Source organism: Ornithorhynchus anatinus, chromosome 5, assembly GCF_004115215.2.
Source record: "Ornithorhynchus anatinus isolate Pmale09 chromosome 5, mOrnAna1.pri.v4, whole genome shotgun sequence".
Classification (NCBI taxonomy): domain Eukaryota; kingdom Metazoa; phylum Chordata; class Mammalia; order Monotremata; family Ornithorhynchidae; genus Ornithorhynchus; species Ornithorhynchus anatinus.
In genome coordinates this window covers 32,073,984-32,096,530 of record NC_041732.1, presented here as the reverse complement: position 1 = coordinate 32,096,530, position 22,547 = coordinate 32,073,984, and the positions used below count along the sequence as shown (strand labels likewise).

At 54.9% G+C, this 22,547-nt stretch overlaps 1 protein-coding gene across 1 annotated transcript in view; it reads left to right on the top strand.

Moving 5' to 3' along the window:
- Positions 1-9,441: 9,441 nt before the first annotated feature.
- SLC25A37 (solute carrier family 25 member 37) overlaps positions 9,442-22,547 on the top strand; it is a 42,698-nt gene continuing 29,592 nt past the window's right edge. Inside the window, exon 1 of the mRNA XM_029064878.2 lies at positions 9,442-9,594. Coding sequence (XP_028920711.1) covers positions 9,463-9,594 — 132 coding nt within the window. The 5' untranslated portion in view covers positions 9,442-9,462. The remainder of the gene's footprint in view (positions 9,595-22,547) is intronic.

Sequence of the window (22,547 nt, the reverse complement as noted above, 5' to 3'; positions counted from 1 at the left end):
GCTCTCCCCACTTCAAGGCCCCAGCTCCTCCAGGAAGCCTTCCCTGACTGAACCCTCCTCTCCTCTTCTTCCACTCCCTTCTGCGCCGCTCCTACTTTCTCCTTCATTCATCGTCTCTCCTTTCCCCACAGCACATACGTATCCAACTGTAATCTATTTATCTATCTATTTATTTATAGTAATGTCTGTCTCCCCCTCTAGACCGTGAGCTCGTCAGGGGCAGGGACTGCGTCGGATGTTATACTGTACACTCCCAAGGGCTTAATACAGTGCTGTGCCCGCAGTAATCGCTCAATAAATATGATCATTGTTGTTATTTTTGTATGGCTTCTATTGCTCTCGGTAACTGAAATGTATTTTATATTATAAGCTCCGGGTTCGTTGGCTCTAGTTTACACTCCCGCTCTGCTCTGACAGTGTTCAGTGCTGTTGAGCTTATTGATTCCCTGCCACCCTCAGGTCCCCCATTATTGTTCGAAAGGAAAGAAAGTTCCTCCTGATCCAATTTTCTCAAATCACATCACCTTTAGGCTAAGGATTAACCAGAACAATTTTAGCCTCAGCGAGTACTTTGGAGTGAGCGGTTCACTATTTCAGGAGAAGTTACGCATTGAAGTTACTGAATACGTAGCAAGCGTTCAAGGAATACTATAAACACTATTGAATGAATATTATTTTAGTACTAAGAATAACGATAACTGTGGTATTTTTTGAAGTGTTTACTATACGCCAGGCACTGTACTAAGCACGGGGGGGGGGGGGGAAATCCAAGCGAATCAGGTTGGACACAGTCCCCGTCCCACTTGGGGGTTCTCCGTCTTAATCCCCATTTTACAGACGCGATAACTGAGGCGCCGAGAAGATGAGTGGGAGAGCCGTGACCGGAACCCACGGCTCCCAGATCCGCGGTCTCTCCGTCAGGGCCCCGTACCTACTGAAATATCGCAAACTGGGCCTGGAGGCAACTCTACCTGGGAGGCGGACGTTGCGATCTGCTGTGAGCTCAGTATGGGCAGGAAATGAGAAGCAGCATGGCCCAGCGGATAGAGCACGGGCCCGCGAGTCAGAAGGACCGGGGTCCTGGTCCCACCTCCACCGCTGCAGTGCGACCTTGGGCAAGTCACTTTGCTTTTCGGGGCCTCAGGTCCCTCATCTGTAAAGTAATAACCATAACGTCGGTATCCGTTAAGCGCCCACTGTGTGCCGAGCACTGTCCTAAGCGCTGGGGGAGACACAGGGTCATCAGGTCGTCTCACGTGAGGCTCCCGGTTAATCCCCCTTTTCCAGATGAGGGAACTGAGGCCCAGAGAAGTGAAGCGACTCGCCCGCCGTCACCCAGCTGACAAGTGGCGGAGCCGGGAGTCGAACCCACGACCTCTGACTCCCGGGCCCGGGCTCTCGCCGCTGAGCCGCGCCGCTTCTCGGGTTAAGACGGCGAGCCCCAGGTGGGACGCAGACTGCGCCCGACCCGATTGGCTCGTATCGACCCCGGCGCTTAGAGCAGCGCCCGGAACGGAGTGAGCGCTGAACGAATACCATTTAAAAGTAATAATGTTGGTATTTATTAAGCGCTTACTCTGTGCCGAGCACCGTTCTAAGCGCTTGGGGTAGACACCAGGGAATCGGGTCGTCCCACGTGGGGCTCACGGTCTTAATCCCCATTTTCCAGATGAGGTAACTGAGGCACAGAGAGGTTAAGTGACTCGCCCACGGTCACACAGCCGACAAGCGGCGGAGCAGGGATTCGAACTCATGACCTCTGACTCCAGAGCCCGTGCTCTTCCCACCGAGCCACGGAAGTGCCTGCCAACTCCGTGGTAGCCTACCAAGTACTTAGCACAGTGCTCCGCCTACGGTAAGCGCTCAGTAAACAGGATCGACGATGAGAGGTGAGGAAAAGAACACAGAACCTCGGAACCTGCCATATCAGGGCTCTCTCCGCTGCTCCCCCTTCCCACGCGCATACACTGCGAGTCACGATGATAAGGTTGGCATTTGTTGGGGAAGCAGGGAAAAGAGCGTGGGCTTCGGAGTCAGAGGTCGTGGGTTCGACTCCCGGCTCGGCCTCTCGTCAGCCGTGTGAGCGTGGGCGAGTCGCTTCGCTTCCCGGTGCCTCAGTTCCCTCGTCCGTCAAACGGGGATGAAGACCGTGAGCCTCACGGGGGACAACCCGACGATCCCGCATCTCCCCCAGCGCTTAGAACGGTGCTCCGCGCGGCGCTTCACAAATGCCCACATCATTAACAGCATCATCGAGCGCTCACCATGGGCGGAGCACCGTTCTAAGCGCTGGGGTGGAGTCAGGGTCGTCGGGTTGTCCCACGTGAGGCTCACGGTCTTCGTCCCCGTTTCGCGGACGGGGGAACTGAGGCCCAGGGAAGCGAAGTGACTCGCCCACGGTCACCAAGTGGCAGAGCCAGGATTCGAACCCGTGACCTCGGACCGCAAAGCCCGGGCTCCTTCCACCACCGCGCCGCGCCGCTTCTCGAACGGTGATTACCTAAGAGGTCGGGCCCCGTGCCCCGCGTGTAGATGCAGAGGTCAAGTCTGAGGTCGGCCTCCATTCGGGGAAGCAGCGTGGCTCAGTGGGAAGAGCCCGGGCTCGGGGGTCAGAGGTCGTGAGTTCGACTCCCGGCTCTGCCGCCTGTCAGCTGCGGGACTGTGGGCGAGTCACTTCACTTCTCTGGGCCTCAGTTCCCTCATCTGGAAAATGGGGATGAAGACCGGGAGCCCCACGTGGGACGACCCGATTCCCCCGTGTCTACCCCGGCGCTTGAGAACGGTGCTCGGCACATAGTAAGCGCTTAACGAATACCGACAGCATCATTATTATTATTGTTATTATTAACAAATACCAACATTATTCTTTTTCAGATGGTATTTTTCAACACCTACTACATTCCAGGCCCTTATCCTAAACACTGGGAGCGAAGGGAGCTAATCAGCCGCCGATCTTAATCCCCATTTTATAGGTGAGGTGGTAAGTGAGGCACAGAGAAGTGAAGTTCATTCATTCATTCAACAGTGTTTATTGAGCGCTCACCAGGTGCAGAGCGCCGTACTAAGCGCTTGGAATGAACAAGTCGGCAACAGATAGAGACACGGTCCCTGCCGTTTGACGGGCTCACGGTCTGATCGGGGGAGACGGACGGACGAGAACAGTAGTGACTTACCCAAGGTCGCCCAGCGGGCACACACCAGAGTGGGGATTAGAACCCGGCTCCTTCCGCCTCCCGGGCCCATACGCTACGTATTGGAGAAGCAGCGTGGCTCAGTGGAAAGAGCATGGGCTTTGGAGTCAGGGCTCACGAGTTCGAATCCCAGCTCTGCCACTTGTCGGCTGTGTGACTGTGGGCAAGTCACTTAACTTCTCTGTGCCTCAGTTCCCTCATCTGTAAAATGGGGATCAAGACTGTGAGCCCCACGTGGGACAACCTGATTCCCCTATGTCTACCCCAGCGCTTAGAACAGTGCTCGGCACATAGTAAGCGCTTAACAAATACCAACATTATTATTATTATTATTATTAGGCCATCGCAGCTTCTCGCTCTCAGACGAGCATCCGTCCACCTTGACGTCCGTCCGTCCGTCCGTCCGTCCATCCTCCCTAATTTCTTCATCCTCTTAAGAAGCAGCGTGGCTCAGTGGAAAGAGCCCGGGCTTTGGAGTCGGAGGTCACGGGTTCCAATCCCGGACCGGCCACTGGTCGGCTGTGTGACCTTGGGCGGGTCACTTGGCTTCTCGGGGCCTCGGTGACCTCATCTGGAAAATGGGGGTGAAGACCGGGAGCCCCCCGGGGGACGACCCGATTCCCCCGTGTCCACCCCGGCGCTTGGAACGGTGCTCGGCACAGAGCAAGCGCTTAACCAATACCGACGTTATTACTATTCCGAAAAGGCCGTGACCCTACAGACGGTTGGGTGGGTGTGTCCAAAGGCCGTCAAGTCGTTTCTGACCCAGGGCGACTCCGGGGACAGTCCAAGCGCTCAGTACGGTGCTCTGCACATAGTAAGCGCTCAACAAATACGATTGAATGAATGAGTGAATGGACACATCTTCTCCAGAACGTGCCACCTGCATCCGTAATCGTTGACAATAATGATAACGTGGGTATTTGTTGAGCGCTTACTACGCGCCGAGCACCGTTCCGAGCGCCGGGGTGGACACGGGGGGGATCGGGTCGTCCCACGGGGGGCGCTCCCGGTCTTCGTCCCCATTTTGCAGATGAGGTCACCGAGGCACCGAGAAGCCAAGTGACCCGCCCAAAGTCACGCAGCCGACCAGTGGCCGGGCCGGGATCCGAACCCGTGACCTCCGACTCCGAAGCCCGGGCTCCGTCCACCGAGCCACGCCGCTTCTCCGCGTGGCTGAGAACCATTCCGGTACATCTGTCCCGGCTCTGCCACTCGTCAGCTGTGTGACCGCGGGCAAGTCACTTCGCTTCTCGGTGCCTCAGTGACCTCATCTGTAAAATGGGGATTAGCTGTGAGCCTCACGGGGGACGACCCGATGACCCTGTATCTCCCGCAGCGCTTAGAACGGTGCCCTGCGCGGAGTGAGCGCTTAACAAATACCAACATCTGTCCGTAGCGTCTTCTCGGTAAAAAATACGGAAGTGGTTTACCGCGGCCTTCTCCGGCCCAGTAAAACCTTAAGTCTCCGCCGCAGTCTTCGACCCGTGATAATGTTGGCATCTGTTAAGCGCTCACTAGGTGCCGAGCACCGTTCTCAGCGCTGGGGGTGATACGGGGTCATCAGGTTGTCCCGCGTGGGGCTCCCGGTCTTCGTCCCCATTTGGCGGACGAGGGAACCGAGGCCCAGAGAAGCCAAGTGACTCGCCCGCCGTCCCGCGGCCGACGAGCGGCGGAGCCGGCATCCGAACCCATGACCTCGGACTCCCAGGCCCGGGCTCTTTCCAGCGAGCCACGCGGCTTCTCTCGTGAGGCGGATGATACTGACCTGCTTCCTAGGGGGTTAGTGGGCACTGATCAATGAAGAGATGTACCGAACGTCGCTAAACTATAAGCCGCGCGCGAATAAGAGACGCATCATTGGCCGACACGAGCTTCGAACGTTATTCTTTTCCTGCGGCCAGCCGATCCTTCGTGCTCCTGCCTTGCTGGGCGGCAAGGAGGCAGACGCCACCTATGAATAAATACGGAGGGGCGGCTCCCGCCCCGAGATGTTCCGTTTCGGCTGCTCGGCCCGGGGCACGGGCTTGTACTGGTCGGGGTGGACCGCGGCGCGGTTCTACCCACCTCACTCAACTCTAAGCCCGTCAGAGGGCGGGGACCGTCTCTATCTGCGGCCGATTTGTCCACCCCAAGCGCCTAGTACAGTGCTCTGCCCATAGGAAGCGCTCAGGAAATACCACTGAATGAATGGATGATAACAGGGTACCCACGTGTGAGCGGAAAAGGAGCCGAAATCCGACGAGCGCGAGCGAGGGGAGCGTTATTTTCTGAGCCGGCCGACGGGGGGAGTGATTATTGCCCGTACCCCCACCTCTAGGGAAGCAGCGTGGCTCAGTGGCAAGAGCCCGGGCTTTGGAGTCGGAGGTCACGAGTTCGAATCCCCGGCTCGGCCACTTGGCAGCCGTGTGACCGTGGGCGAGTCACTTCGCTTCTCTGGGCCTCGGTTCCCTCATCTGGAAAATGGGGATGAAGACCGGGAGCCCCCCCCCCCCCCCCCGTGGGACCACCCGACTCCCCCCGTGTCTCCCCCCGGCGCTTAGAACAGCGCTCGGCGCGTAGGAAGCGCTTAACGAATACCAACATGATTAGAACGAGATTCCTCCCGTCGCGGGCAGGAATCGCCCCTCTTTACGACCGCATCGTACTGTCCAAGCGCTCGGAAGAGCACGGGCCCGGCAGTCGGAAGGTCGTCGGTTCTAATCCCGGCTCCGCCGTCTGCCTGCTGGGCGAGTCGCTTTACTTAATGCCGTTGGTATCCGTTAAGCGCTTCCTACGTGCCGAGCGCTGTTCTAAGCGCCGGGGTAGGCACGGGGGAATCAGGGTGTCCCACGTGGGGCTCCCGGTCTTCATCCCCCTTTTACGGATGAGGGAACTGAGGCACGGAGAAGCCAAGCGACGAGCCCACGGTCTGACGAGGGGCGGGGGCGGGAGTCGAACCCATGACCTCCGACTCCAAAGCCCGGGCTCTTGCCACCGGGCCACGCTGCTTCTCTGCGCCTCTGTTTCGTCGTCGGGGATCGAGACCGTGAGCCCCACGCGGGACCCGATTCGCTTTGGTCCACCTCGGGGCCTAGTACGGTGCCGGGCGCGTAGCAGGCGCTCGACAGATACCGCCATCGTTCGTAGTAGTAAGCGCTCGATGAGCAGCGCGGCGCAGCGGCAAGGGCCCGGGCCCGGGAGTCCGAGGTCATGGGCCCGAGTCCCGGCTCCGCCACGTGTCAGCTGCGTGACCTCGGGCCAGTCGCTTCACTTCTCCGGGCCTCGGTTCCCCCGGCTGTAACGCGGGGCTTAACCGCGAGCCTCCCGTGGGACGACCCGACGACCCCGTATCTCCCCCAGCGCTTCGGACGCTGCTCTGCACGTGGGAAGCGCTTAACCAATACCGACATTATTAGGAGCGGCGGAGCGGGATCCAACGCTCAGAACGGCGCTCCGCAGATCGTAAGCGCTTAAGAAATGCCGTCGTCATTATTACCCGTCAGAACCCGCGACGTTCTGACTCCTCCAGGAGGCCTTCCTTCCCAGACTGAGCCCCCCCCCTTTCTTTCCCTCTGCTCCTCCTCCCCTTTCCCCCTTCTCCCTCCCTCTGCTCTTCCCCTTCCCCTCCGCACGACACCGTGCCTATCTGTATATATTATTTACTATCCTATTTATTTTGTTAATGACGCCTAGATCTCTACGATTCTCTTTATCTCGATGAGGTCTGCTCCAGGCTACTTGTTCTGTTTGGTTCTGCTTTGCTGTGCTTAGCAGCTGCTGCGCTGCTATCTGTTGCCGACCTGTTCATTCCGAGCGCCCAGTACAGTGCTCTGCACAGAGTAAGCGCCCAATAAATACTAGTGAACGAAATACGATCGAATGCTGCGCTGTCTCCCCCGTTGAGATCGTGAGCCCGATTTGGGGCAGGGCTGGTCTCTATCTGTTGCCGAATCGTACGTTTCCAAGCGCTCAGCGCAGCGCTCCGCACCTAGGACGCGCTCAATAAATACGACCGAACGAATGAACGCGTTTCGCTGTCTGTCTCCCCCCCCCCCCCCCACTTCTAGACCGCGGGCCCGTCGTCGGGCAGGGGTGGTCTCTGTGGCCGAACTGTATATTCCAAGCGCTCAGCGCAGTGCTCTGCACCTAGTAAGCTGTCAATAAATACCGCGTGGCTCGTTGGAAGGGGCCCGGGCTTGGGAGTTAGAGGCCGTGGGTCCTAATCCCGCTCGGCCGCTTGTCAGCTGGGTGACGGCGGGCCAGTCGCTTCACGTCTCCGGGCCTCGGTCACCTCATCCGTCAAACGGGGCTGAAGCCTGGGAGCCCCACGTGGGACGACCTCGTGACCTTGTTTCTCCCCAGCGCTTGGCACATAGTCAGCACTCAACGAATGCCATCATCATCATCATTATCATTATTAAAGACGATTGAACGAATGAACGGACGAACGAATGGACGAATGAACGGATGGATGGATGAAAGAATGGATGAACGGACGAATGAACGCACGAACGAATGGATGAATGAATAGATAGCTGGATGAATGAATGAATGGATGGGTGAACAAATGAATGAATGAACAAATGAATAGATGGCTGGATGAATGAATGAATGAATGGATGGATGAACAAATGAATGAATGAACAAATGAATAGATGGCTGGATGAATGAATGAATGGATGGATGGTCGGATGAACAAATGAATGAATGAATGAACAAATGAATAGATGGCTGGATGAATGAATGAATGGATGGATGGTCGGATGAACAAATGAATGAATGAACACATGAATAGATGGCTGGATGAATGAATGAATGGATGGATGGTCAGATGAACAAATGAATGAATGAATGAACACATGAATAGATGGCTGGATGAACGGATGAATGGATGAATGAATGAACAAGTGAATAGATGGCTGGATGAACGAATGAATGAATGAATGAATGAATGAACAAATGAATAGATGGCTGGCTGATGAATGGATGAATGAATGAATGAATGAACGAATGGTTGAATGAACGAATGAATGAATGAACGAACGAACGAATGAACGGCTGGATGGATGAAGGAATGGAAGAACGAAAGAATAAATGAATGAATGGCTGAATGAATGAATGAATGAAACGACGAATGAGTGAATGAACGAATGAAGGAAGGAAGGAACGGATGGATGGATGAAGGAATGGTTGAATGAATGAATGAGTGAATGACTAATGAATGAGAGAATGGCTGAATGAACGAACGAATGAAGGAAGGAATGAAGGGATGGATGAATGAATGAAGGAATGGTCGAATGAAAGAAAGAAGGGATGAATGAAGGAATGGATGAATGAATGAAGGAACGGTCGAATGAAGGAAGGAAGGAAGGAAGGAAGGAAGGAAGGAAGGAAGGAAGGAAGGAAGGAAGGAAGGAAGGAAGGAAGGAAGGAAGGAAGGAAGGAAGGAAGGAAGGAATGAAGCAATGAATAGCCGAATGAGCGAACGCATGAAGGAATGGATGAATGAAGGACTGGTCGAAGGAATGAAACAATGAACGGCTGATTGAGCGAACGAGTGAATGAAGGGAGGGTTGAAGGAACGAACGAAGGGCCGCCGAACGGCCGAACGAGGGCCGAACGCGAAGGCCGAACGAGGCCGAAGCGAAGGCCGAACGAAGGGCCGAACGGCCGAAGGGCCGAACGAAGGGGGCGAACGGCCGAAGGGCCGAACGAAGGGCGAACGGCCGAAGGGCCGAACGAAGGGCCGAACGGCCGAAGGGCCGAACGAAGGGCCGAACGGCCGAAGGGCCGAACGGCCGAAGGGCCGAACGGCCGAAGGGCCGAACGGCCGAAGGGCCGAACGAAGGGCCGAACGGCCGAAGGGCCGAACGAAGGGCCGAACGGCCGAAGGGCCGAACGAAGGGCCGAACGGCCGAAGGGCCGAACGAAGGGCCGAACGGCCGAAGGGCCGAACGAAGGGCCGAACGGCCGAAGGGCCGAACGAAGGGCCGAACGGCCGAAGGGCCGAACGGCCGAAGGGCCGAACGGCCGAAGGGCCGAACGGCCGAAGGGCCGAACGAACGCGGGAGCGGCCGAGCCGCGGCGGGCGGGCCGGGGCGTGGGACGTCACGGCCGGGGGGGGCGGGGCCCGGCGCGGCGGGCCGACCAATGGGAGGCGGGCTGGCGCCCGGGCCCGGCGGGCTCGGCCAATGGCGGCGGGCGGCGGGGGCGGGCGGGGCGCGGGCGGGGCTTTAAGGCGCGCGCCCGCCCCGCCCCCGGCCCGTGCAGCCCCGGCCGCGGCCCCGGCATGGCGCCGGACGCGGAGCCCGAGCGCTACGAGACCCTGCCGGCCTGCGCCTCCCTGGCCACGCACATGACGGCCGGAGCGGTGGCCGGCATCCTGGAGCACACCGTCATGTACCCCGTCGACTCGGTCAAGGTCAGCCGCCCGCGCCCCTTGCGCCCCCCTTCCCCCCCCCCCCCCCTCCCGCCGCGGCCCGCGGCGCCCGGGCCCGGCCCTCCCGCCCCGAGCGGGTGGCCGCGCCCTGAAGGGTGACCGTAATCCGGCCGTTCGGGGCTTATTGAGCGAGCGAACGAGCGAACGAGCGCTTCCTCCGCGCGCCGGCACTGCGCTCGGCGCTTCGAACGACGGTGGTGACATCTGTTCCTCCGGTCCTGGGGAATCGAGCCCGTACTCTGTGCACAGCGCTGCGCCCGGCCTGGGGAAGAAGAAGAAGAAGAATAATAATGACGGCATCTGTTCGTCCAGTCCTGTGGATCGAGCTCTTACTCTGTGCGGAGCGCTGCGCTAAGCGCTTGAAATAATAATAATAATGACATCTGTTCGTCCAGACCTGTGGATCGAGCTCTTACTCTGTGCACAGCGCTGCGCTCGGCCTGGGGAATAATAATAATAATGACATCTGTTCGTCCAGACCTGTGGATCGAGCCCTTACTCTGTGCACAGCGCTGCGCTCGGCCTGGGGAATAATAATAATAATGGCATCTGTTCGTCCAGACCTGTGGACTGAGCCCTTACCCTGTGCGGAGCGCTGCGCTCGGCCTTGGGAATAATAATGGCATCTGTTAGTCCGGTCCTATGGATTGAGCTCTTAATTCGTCCAATCCTATGGATTGAGCTCTTAATTCGTCCAGTCCTATGGATCGAGCTCTTACTCTGTGCGGAGCGCTGCGCTAAGCGCTTGAAAGAATAATAATAATGACATCTGTTCGTCCAGACCTGTGGATCGAGCTCTTACTCTGTGCACAGCGCTGCGCTCGGCCTGGGGAATAATAATAATAATGACATCTGTTCGTCCAGACCTGTGGATCGAGCTCTTACTCTGTGCACAGCGCTGCGCTCGGCCTGGGGAATAATAATAATAATGGCATCTGTTCGTCCAGACCTGTGGACTGAGCCCTTACCCTGTGCGGAGCGCTGCGCTCGGCCTTGGGAATAATAATGGCATCTGTTAGTCCGGTCCTATGGATTGAGCTCTTAATTCGTCCAATCCTATGGATTGAGCTCTTAATTCGTCCAGTCCTATGGATCGAGCTCTTACTCTGTGCGGAGCGCTGCGCTAAGCGCTTGAAATAATAATAATAATGACATCTGTTCGTCCAGACCTGTGGATCGAGCTCTTACTCTGTGCACAGCGCTGCGCTCGGCCTGGGGAATAATAATAATAATGGCATCTGTTCGTCCAGACCTGTGGACTGAGCCCTTACCCTGTGCGGAGCGCTGCGCTCGGCCTTGGGAATAATAATAATAATGGCATCTGTTCGTCCAGATCTGTGGACTGAGCCCTTACCCTGTGCGGAGCGCTGCGCTCGGCCTTGGGAATAATAATGGCATCTGTTAGTCCGGTCCTATGGATTGAGCTCTTAATTCGTCCAATCCTATGGATTGAGCTCTTAATTCGTCCAGTCCTATGGATCGAGCTCTTACTCTGTGCGGAGCGCTGCGCTAAGCGCTTGAAATAATAATAATTAATGACATCTGTTCGTCCAGACCTGTGGATCGAGCTCTTACTCTGTGCACAGCGCTGCGCTCGGCCTGGGGAATAATAATAATAATGACATCTGTTCGTCCAGACCTGTGGATCGAGCCCTTACTCTGTGCACAGCGCTGCGCTCGGCCTGGGGAATAATAATAATAATGGCATCTGTTCGTCCAGACCTGTGGACTGAGCCCTTACCCTGTGCGGAGCGCTGCGCTCGGCCTTGGGAATAATAATAATAATAATGGCATCTGTTCGTCCAGACCTGTGGACTGAGCCCTTACCCTGTGCGGAGCGCTGCGCTCGGCCTTGGGAATAATAATGGCATCTGTTAGTCCGGTCCTATGGATTGAGCTCTTAATTCGTTCCAATCCTATGGATTGAGCTCTTAATTCGTCCAGTCCTATGGATCGAGCTCTTACTCTGTGCGGAGCGCTGCGCTAAGCGCTTGAAAGAATAATAATAATGACATCTGTTCGTCCAGACCTGTGGATCGAGCTCTTACTCTGTGCACAGCGCTGCGCTCGGCCTGGGGAATAATAATAATAATGGCATCTGTTCGTCCAGACCTGTGGACTGAGCCCTTACCCTGTGCGGAGCGCTGCGCTCGGCCTTGGGAATAATAATAATAATGGCATCTGTTCGTCCAGATCTGTGGACTGAGCCCTTACCCTGTGCGGAGCGCTGCGCTCGGCCTTGGGAATAATAATGGCATCTGTTAGTCCGGTCCTATGGATTGAGCTCTTAATTCGTCCAATCCTATGGATTGAGCTCTTAATTCGTCCAGTCCTATGGATCGAGCTCTTACTCTGTGCGGAGCGCTGCGCTAAGCGCTTGAAATAATAATAATAATGACATCTGTTCGTCCAGACCTGTGGATCGAGCTCTTACTCTGTGCACAGCGCTGCGCTCGGCCTGGGGAATAATAATAATAATGACATCTGTTCGTCCAGACCTGTGGATCGAGCCCTTACTCTGTGCACAGCGCTGCGCTCGGCCTGGGGAATAATAATAATAATGGCATCTGTTCGTCCAGACCTGTGGACTGAGCCCTTACCCTGTGCGGAGCGCTGCGCTCGGCCTTGGGAATAATAATAATAATAATGGCATCTGTTCGTCCAGACCTGTGGATTGAGCCCTTACCCTGTGCGGAGCGCTGCGCTCGGCCTTGGGAATAATAATGGCATCTGTTAGTCCGGTCCTATGGATTGAGCTCTTAATTCGTCCAATCCTATGGATTGAGCTCTTAATTCGTCCAGTCCTATGGATCGAGCTCTTACTCTGTGCGGAGCGCTGCGCTAAGCGCTTGAAATAATAATAATAATGACATCTGTTCGTCCAGACCTGTGGATCGAGCCCTTACTCTGTGCACAGCGCTGCGCTCGGCCTTGGGAATAATAATAATAATAATGGCATCTGTTCGTCCAGACCTGTGGACTGAGCCCTTACCCTGTGCGGAGCGCTGCGCTCGGCCTTGGGAATAATAATGGCATCTGTTCGTCCAATCCTATGGATTGAGCTCTTAATTCATCCAATCCTATTGATTGAGCTCTTACTCTGTGCAGAGCACTGGGCTCAGCACTTAGAATAATAATGACATTTGTTAGTCCGGTCCTATGGATTGAGCCCTTACTCTGTGCGGAGCACTGCGCTCGGCCTTGGGAATAGTAATGGCATCTGTTCATCCGGTCCTGTCGGTTGAGCCCTTGCTGTGCCGAGCACCGCGCTCAGCGCTTGGAATGATAATAATAATAATAATAATAATGACATTTGTTAGTTCGGTCCTATCGATTGAGCTCTTACTCCGTGCAGAGCACTGCGCTCAGCGCTTGCAATGGACGGTTCGGCGACGATAAAGACCCTCCCCGCCCCGTGACGGGCTCACGGCGCCTACTGTGTGCCAAGCACTGTCCTAAGCGTTGGGGGGGGGGGGGGGGAATAGAAGGCGATCGGGTTGTCCCACGTGGGGCTCACGGTTTTAATCCCCAGATGAGGGAACTGAAGCGCAGAGAAGTGAAGTGAGTCGTCCAGAGTCACACGGCTGGCGAGCGGCGGAGCCGGGATTGGAACCCGTGACCTCCGACTCCCGAGACACGAGATAATCGGGTTGCCCCACGTGGGGCTCCCAGGCGTCATCCCCATTTTACAGAGGAGGGAACTGAGGCCCAGAGGAGTGAAGCGGCTTGCCCCGGGGTTACACCGCTGACGGGGGGGCCGAGCCGGCATTGGGACCCGCGACCTCGGACTCCCCGGCCCGGGCCCGTTCCACTGAGCCACGCGCCGCTTCTCTGCTTGTTACTGTTGGGGGCTGTGCAGAGAAGCAGCGTGGCTCGGTGGAAAGGGCCCGGGCCGGGGAGTCCGAGGCCGTGGGTTCGAATCTTGTCAGCGGTGTGACTGTGGGCGAGTCACTTCTCCGGGCCTCAGTTCCCTCACCTGTCAAATGGGGATGAAGACTGTGAGCCTCACGTGGGACAATCTGATGACCCCGTATCTCCCCCAGCGCTGAGAACGGCGCTGCGCACAAAGTAAGCGCCGAAATGCCAACGTTATTATCATTATTAAGTCATTCGGTCGTATTTATTGAGCGCTTACTCTGTGGAGAGCACTGGACTAAGCGCTTGGAATGGACAGTTCGGCAGAAGAGGCCATCCCTGCCCAGTGACCAGCTCACAGTCAAAACCCCTGCCCCTCCACGTGTCTTCCAGGTGACCTCGGGCGAGTCGCTTCACGTCTCTGTGCCTCAGTTCCCTCCTCCTCATCTGGCGATGAAGACCGGGAGCCCCACGTGGGACAACCTGATGACCTGGTGTCTGCCCCGGCGCTTAGCAGAGTGTTGGGCGCCTGGTCGGCGCTTAGCAGATACCGCCATCAGTCTCCAAGCGGGACAACCTTCCGTCAGCCCCGGCGTTTAGAACGGCGCTCGGCACGTAGCGAGCGCTTAATAAATACCATTCTCGGGAGTGATATGATGATGATAGTTGTTAAGCGCTTACTTAGATACCGTTCTCGGTATTTAGCGTTTAGAGCAGCGCTCGGCGCCTGGGAGGCGCCTAATAAACACCATTCTCAGTAGTGATATGATGATGATGTTCGTTAAGCGCCTACTACGAAGAAGTAAGCGCTTAAATGCCGTTCTCAGTAGTAATGTGATATTTGTTAAGCGCTTAACTCTCAGTGGTGGTGATGTGATAATGATGGTATTTAAGTGTTTACTACCTAGGAAGCGCTTAAGAAATACCATTCTCAGTAGTAGTAGAATGAGGGTATTGGTTCAGCGCTTACCGGGGGTAGCTACGAGGTCATCGGGTTGTCCCGCGTGGGGCTCCCAGTCTTGAGCAGGTGAGGGAACTGAGGCACAGAGAAGGCAAGTGACTTGCCCAAGGTCACACAGCAGACCAGTGGCGGGGTCCGGATTGGAACCCACGCCCCCTGACTCCCGAACCCGGGCCCTTTCCGCCGAGCCACGCTGCTTCTCGAGCGGTAGTATCCCGATGAAGGGGCCGGAGGAAAGGGCCGAGCGAGGTCCAGCCGGTCCCGACTGGAGGAGTGCGGGTCGGGGATCAAACCGACGCGTGCGGCGGCAAGGAGGGAATCTTGCAGAAGGGAAGTTGACAACTGCTACACCTTCCTCCACCTCTTCCCCCTCCCTGCTTTAGTAAAAAAAAAACCAAAAAACCAAAATAAAATCGGGTCTGGTAATCCTGGCTGGGGAATTGTAACCTCCCACACTTGACGGCCTGTTTGCCCGGAGTGTGGCGATCGCTTGTTAGGCCTTGTTTGCCACGTTTTTCCTCCGGGAATCTCTTCCCGTCTAGACCGTGAGCTCCTTGTGGGCCAGGGAATGTGTTTGGTGGTAGAGTGAACTCTCCCCAGCGCCTAATACAACGCAGGAATCGCTCAGATACGATTAATAATACGATTTCTCCTCCCCGAACTCACAGTCAAGAGGGGGAGAGATTCCCGGAGGAAAGACGACGGGCCGGGGGAGCCGGACTGTGGCATCTTAAACCCTCTTCCCTTCCCGGGAGAGAGGCAGGTCTGTCAGTTGGGTAAGTCGGTAACGTAGGTTGTGAAAGAAGAGTATTTCACTCCTTAAGGGGAGTGGAAACGCGCTCTCAAGGAAGCAGCGTTAGAAAACCGGCTTCACCTCCGCAGGCCTCTAGGTGCTCTTGAATTTGGGATCCCGCCCGGGGACGAGGGAAGTAACCGACGCGTGAGAGAAGGGCGGAGCGGCACCCGAAGACCAGCCGGGGTCGGGATCGGGGGTGGCCACCCGAAAGGATCCCCGTCTGCCGCTGCCCGGCTTTCTTGTGCGAAGGGAAGGTCAAGCCCGGTAAATGTTAATGATGAGGATGGTATTTAAGCGCTTATTATGCGCCGGGCACTCGTCTAAGCGCCGGTGGAGCTACGGGGTTGTCGGGTTGTCCCAGGTGGGGCTCGCGGTTCTGATCCCCGCTTGGCAGACGAGGTAACCGAGACGCCGAGAAGGTAAGCGACTTGCCCAAAGTCACCCGGCCCACAGGTGGCCAAGTGGGCGTTAGAACCCACCGCCTCTGACTCCCGAGCCCGTGCTCTTCCCCCCAAGCCACGCCGCTTCTCTGACGCTGTCGATCGATCAGTGGTGATTACTGAGCGCTTACCGGGTGCAGCACGCTGTGCTCGGCGTTTGGGAAAGTTCAGTCCTGGAGTTGGCAGGGGTGATCCCTGCCCACAGGAGCTTAGCGGATAAAAGGGGGAGGCAGGCGTTTAAAGTGAACTGCAGACAGGGGAGATGGTAAAGTGCCGGGATATGAACGAAGAGCTAGTAGGTGGGAGGTGGCGACTTTTTCACTTACTGACACCCGAAGATAAGTCACAGATCGATTTCGTGTTCCAGCTTCCCAGTTGTAAAATGGGACGAAGGGTCCCGCTCCACTCCCCATGCGCTGGGATGCGTTTAAGATAAATGAATGGTTTATGCTTCTCAAACAGTCACGGGACCGGCGATGTTTATGAACAAGGCACTCTGTTCATCAAAGGCCATACGTTTTTTTTTCCCTTGGGGAACCTTGATGTTGAGCTGGGACAGGGCAGACCCTGTTCGATGTTACTTTCCGTTCAACTCCAGATGATTTGGAACTCGACATTGTTTTGGATACTTACCGTTTATCAGTTTAAGCGGATAGATTGGCCCCCTGGTTTTAGTTTTGACTCTATGTTCTTGCCTTATTTATTTAACCCGTCCATATTAAAATGCTCCGGAGTCCCTGGGTCTGACTTTGGATTTCCCTATTAGATTTTAATGGGCCTCTCGCGTGCCTCATCCTCTTTCTTCCAATTGTGTGAATCTACTGTTAATTTGCATCCCCCTTCCCCGACGCCACACCTTTTGTGTATATTGGATCCAGAAGCTTGCCAACTGGGAGTCTAAGCTGATCGCTTCCTGCATTAGTCTTTCAACAGCAGGAATATTAGTTTTCCCCTCGTCTTTTTTTTTCTTAAACCCACAACTCACCAATTATTACCAGAATAACTACTGCTACTCTTCCTCTAACCCCAATAACTCAAAAGTGCTGCCTTTCATCCGTCCGTACAGTCTCCTCGGCAGATGGTATGCGCTCAGTAAATACCATTAATCGATGTGAGAAACTCAGAATTTGTTTTTCTCTTTGTACTGTTCGTTAAGCTTACGTGTCAAACGCTGCTCTGAGCACAGGTTAAGTCGGACACAGTCCCTGTCCCACCTTGGGCTCCCTGTCTAAGTTGGAGGGGGAACAGGCATTTAATCCCCATTTTACAGTTGAGGAAACCGAGGCCTGGAGAAGTTAAGCGACTTGCCCGAGGTCACAGAGCAAGCAGTTTGGCCAAGTCAGGATTGGAACTCAGGTCCTCCGACTCCAAACTGTCCCAATGTCTGGTTATTTCTTCCTCAGGATTGGGAGCCCCCCAGGAGGGGGAAGGACCTCACCTTACTCAGTGATATAAGCACCTTTCTTCTAGTGGGAGGGTTCTCCCCACGATATGTGCCTGACAAAAGCCAAAAATCAAGGCGCACTCACGGTCAGCAGCAGAGGACAGGCAAACCTAGACTCCTGCCTTCGGTTCAATCATGTATGGCTAGGGTGAAGCCCCTGTAAGAGCTTCGGCGATGATGATGATAATTGTGGTGTTTAAGCACTTACTAGGGGCCAAGCGCGGTGCTAAGCACTAGAGTAGGTAGAGGACGGTCAGGTCAGACACAGTTCTTGACCCACATGGGGCTTGCAGTCTGGGCGGGGGAGTCGATTGGTATTTAATCCTCATTTTACAGGTAAGGAAAGGGAGGCCTAGAGAAGGTTAAGTGACTTTTCCGAGGTCACCAGCGGGCGAGTGGTGGAGCCGGGATCAGAACCCTGGTCCCCCGGCTCCCAGGCCTGTGCCCTTCTCACTGTGCCACGTTGCTTCCCGACGTGATAGACGCGACGTACTGTGGAAACTCTGTTTCTGTAAGGAGATTGGCATTATATTAAATGTGTGGCCTGCTGTTAAGGGGATCCGGAAAACTGGGTTTCGGCGTCTTGCCTTCTTCCTTTCTCCACTCTCACCACCGGGTTTAGGAATTGCGTGCAGCCTCTAAAGGCAGGCCGATGAAGGGGTTGCGCTGGAGGTCATCGGTGGTATCTACTGAGCGTTTACTACGTGCGGAGCACTGTACCGAGCACTTGGGGAGAGTACGGGGCAACAGATGTCATCAGCCGGAGCTGAGTTCCGTGCCAGCCCGAATCAGAAGTCAGCAGGTCCGCGGGCCGCGTCTGAGCAAATAATCCGACGCCCGTTTCACCTGGATGTGGTTGGAGTGCCGCTTTCTTTCTGACCGGGGACGTGTCCCTGGCCCAAGACTCCCAAGCGCTCCAGCTCCGGCCTCCGTGCCAGTCTGTGCGATGAACCCCGGGTCGCCCGCGGACGGGAGTACCGCGAGAATGCCAGCCGGGTGGGGGAGGAAATTCCAACTGGATTAGGCACAGCGCAGATGCCGGGGCAGAAGGAAACAGGAAAGACTGGAAGCTAGGGAAGCTCAGTCCACCCTCTGAGTCGTCCTCCCTTCCCCCTCCCTTCTTCCCTGGTCTGTCCAAGAAACTCCTTCCCCGTTGCCCTTGAGGACCCCACCGACCCGTGTCCTTGAAATGTCTCTGAGAAAGGCATTTGAATGTCGTGGCCGCTTGCCGGCTCTTCAGGAGTTACCGACGGCGAAATGAGTGCGCGTTAACCCTTCCGTCGCTTCTGCTTCCCTGCCTCTCCCTCGTGGGGCTGCTGCGGCGCTTTTCCGGACAGCGTGGACGAGGGGCCGGTCAGGCTGGCTGTCTCCCTCTGACCTGGCGCGCTCCTGCTCTTGAGACGCAGAAATGGAGGCCAACTAGTAGGGACAAGTCTCCGAGAAAGGCAGAGTTGACAAGGCAGCTCCTTAAAGTCTCTGACACCCAACCTCGCCCGTGCTTTACGAGCCCATCTGCAAAATGCAATGCAAGTCATTTGGCATAAAAGGGAATGAAAGGTCCTAATCTGTTCCAGGGTCTGAAACAAAAGTATTGATTCCCTCCCCTTTATTATTCCTCTTCCCTTTCTCGACGTTTTGATTTTTTTTTTTTTTTTTTGACTGTGTTTTTTTGGTAGGGAGGCAAAGACAGAAGCCTGGCAATCGTAAACTGTCTTAAGAAGAAGGGTGTCTGAACTCGCTGTGGGCAGGGAATGTGTTTACTGTTGTACTCTCCCGAACGCTTAGTACAGTGCTCCGCACTTAGCAGCGTGGCTCAGTGGAAAGGGCATGGGCTTTGGAGTCCGAGGCCATGGGTTCGAATCCCGGCTCTGCCACGCGTCAGCTGTGTGACTGTGGGCGAGTCACTTCACTTCTCTGCGCCTCAGTTACCTCATCTGTAAAATGGGGATTAAGACCGTGAGCCCCACGGGGGACAACCTGATTCCCCCGTGTCTACCCCAGTGCTTAGAACGGTGCTCTGCACATAGTAAGCGCTTAACAGATACCAACATTATTAGTAGGTGCTCAATAAATATGATCGAATAAACGAATGAGAAAAGAGATGGAGAAAGGGAATGGGAAAAACAGAAACATCCCTCCCATTCTTTTACATCTGCCCTTCCCTATGTAGCACCTGAGAGTTGCTTTTGTAGGTTGCTGTTTCCCTAAGGATTTTGTGGCTCTTGTTCCTGACCCAAGTTTATTTCCCATTTTGATAGATACCCCTTTTTAAAATTATTATTTTGATTTTTTTGTGGAATTTAAGTGCTTAGTATGTGCCAGGCACTGGGCTGAATGCCGGGGTAGATACAAGCTGACCGGGTTGGACACCGTCTCTGGGTCGTACTCCTCATTTTGCCGAGGAGGTAACTGAGGCCCAGAAGAGTGAAGTGACTTGCCCAGGGTCACACAGGAGGCAAGTGATGGAGCCGGAACCCAGATCCTTCGGTCTGCTAAACCCGTGCTCCAGCCACTCGGTCACCCCTCTCTCCATTTCAGGAATTGCTGCATTTCAGCAACGTGGCCATTCCTTTTCGTGAATGTAAGCATCTGGGGAAGGGGCCTGGTGGGATATTCAAGGGTCGAGTGCACCCTGCAGTGATTCCAGAGCAGCACGGTGCTGAGCACCCTATGTGGGCTTAATACATACTTGGTGACAGCTCGTTTTGTTCCCCGCAGCAGATTCTTCTGGCTGAGCAGCGGCATGGACTAGCGGATAGAGCACAGGCCTGGGGCAAGTCGCTTCGCTTGTCTGTGCCTCAGTTACTGCCTCACCTGTAAAGTGAGGATTAAACCTGTGAGCCCCATGAAGAATGTGGACTGTGTCCAACTTGATTAGCTTGTTAATACCCCAGCCCTGAGTACAGTAGTAATAATAATTGTGGTATTTAAGTGCTTACTATGTGCCTGACACTGTACCAAGAGCTGGGGTGGATTCAAGCAAGTTGGGTTGGACACAGTCCCCGTCCTGTGTGGGGCTCACAGTCTCAATCCCCATTTTACAGATGAGGTAACGGGCCCAGAGAAGTCACTTGCCCAAGGCCCCACAGCAGACAAGTGGTGGAACCGGGATTAGAACCCATGACCTTCTGACTCCCACGCCTGTGCCCTCTCCTTTACTCCAGTACAGTGCCCGGCACGGAGTAAGCGTTTAACAAGTGCCATTTTTTTTTTTTTTTAATTAAAAGGGAGGTCGAGTGAGAAGTGTTATTTTTCTCAATCCTTTCCTTATTCATTCATTCATTCAATAGTATTTATGGAGCGCTTACTATGTGCAGAGCACTGTACTAAGCGCTTGGAATGTACAAATCGATAACAGATATAGACCCTGCCCTACGACGGGTGTCCAAGGCAGACTTAAACCATGAAGAATTAGCAAAAGAAATTTGTGTGGGCAACCACAAGTTGGAAAAGAAGATTCTCACTGGCTCGTCTCTACCCCAGTGCTTAGTACAGTGCCGGGCGTGGAGTAAGCGCTTAACAAATACCATTGAAGGGGCAAAAAAGGACACTTTAGACAACCCTTTGTACTAATAGGAGTTAGTAGCCGTGGCAGTGTGCATCTGCTCTGCAACACACCGTCCTAGGGCCCGAGAGGACTTAAAGTTTAAAACCAAGACCCTTACAGTCTAATGGGGGGCTGTAATGGCTGTGTCTTCTGCCATTGGAAATTGGGACCGGCGGGGTGGCAAATTAAGTGCTCTTGCTTACTCCTCTTTCTCTCTCTCCTCTGCCTGTCCCTCTTGTGTGCTTACAGTCGAGCAGTTTGGGGAGAGAGGGAGAGGTCAGAGCTTGTAGGCCTGCCTGCACTTCCCCCATCTTCTGGCATTGCCGGTGGGGTGGGAATACCCTGGCCACGTGTGAAAGAATCCCAGCATCCTGAAAGGACGTCTCCTCGCCTCCCTCCCTCCCCAGCGGATCCTGGGGTTGAGGACTGGAGGCAGTGTGTTCTAGTAGAAAGAAGTAGTACAAGCCTGGGACTCAGGAGACTCTGCAGTCACCTTACTCGTCCGCACCACACGGTAGAATTTGGAGAAGGGAAGATAGGAAGTGGATGAATGTATTTCCCATTTTGCAGGTGATGATGTTGTGGCTTGCAGCGGAGGACTGACTTGGCTGGGGGTCAGCCGGCCAGGCAGTGTGGTCTCGTACGAAGTGGTGGAACTGAGATCAGAACCCAGGTGCTCTGACTCCCAGGCCCGTCGCCCGTCTTTCCACTAACCAGGCCGTTAGTGCTTATCACCAGAGACTGCATTAGAGGCTGTCTGAAATTTTTTTGTCCCTTTTAGGGGTTTGGAAATAGGGTGTGCGGGTACACTCTTCTAATGAAGACAACATTCGCACAGTCTCAAGGTTAGGATTCAGCCCTTCTAAATCAATCTGTTGCCGTGCTTCCTCCCTTCTGAGCCGAAAGTACCACGGTGACTCTTCGCCGTGTGGATGGTTTCAGTGTCTTTGGGCTTCAGGACTTCAGCTCATTCTGGAATGGTCCAGAGCGGGCAGGCGATCTCTTAAGAAATGGTCGAGAGAGAAATTGGGGTTGAAAGCCGGGCTGGCTCGGGATCTGAGAATGCCAGTTCCAACATGAGGCCGAAAAACGGGAACCGATTAAAGTAGGGCAGGCTGGGGTTCTGGGTGAGTACTTCCTGTTCTGTTCTGCCTACCCCAGTCCTTTTTCGCGCGTCATTGTAATAATAGTAATGATGGCGGCATTTTAAGCGCTGACTGTGTGCCGGGCACTGTTTGAAGTGCTGGGATAAATACAGTCGCATCAAGTTGGACACAGTCTCTACCCCACGTGGGGCTGACAGTCTTAATCCCCATTTTACCGAGGAGATAACTGAGGCAAAGGGAAGTGAAATGAGTTGTCCAGAGTCACACAGCAGACAAGCGGCGGAGCCGGGTTAGAACCCAGGACCTTCTGAGTCCCAGGCCCGTGCTCTCTCAGACTCGTTGTAGGCGGGAAATGCCTGTCACCTCGTCCTCTCCGATGCACTTAGCGTAGAACTCGGTACGCCCTAAGTGCTCAGTAAATACGATAGACTGGCTAGGCCACGCTGCTTCTTCTGAAGGATTAGGTCAGCTGCCGAACACTGCATTGATTAGAAAAAAAAAAAAAATTAAATAACAACCTGGAGAAAATCAGGCCAGTAACAATGGCCAAAGAGGGCAGCTGTCCAGTCACCAAGAGGATATGATTTCAAAGTTAGAACGTTTTCTGTGGGGTGGAAAGTGAAAGTGTTGAAATAAGGAGAATCCCAGCATTCGCCAATGGTTCGGTTAGAGCCAGGGTTGCATAATACCTTTATCCAATTTTATGCAACAACCAGCTGCTGTGAGGTCACCCAAAGGGGCAACCAATTTGTATCGCTGTGCAGGCCTTTTAACTCCATCCTCTCT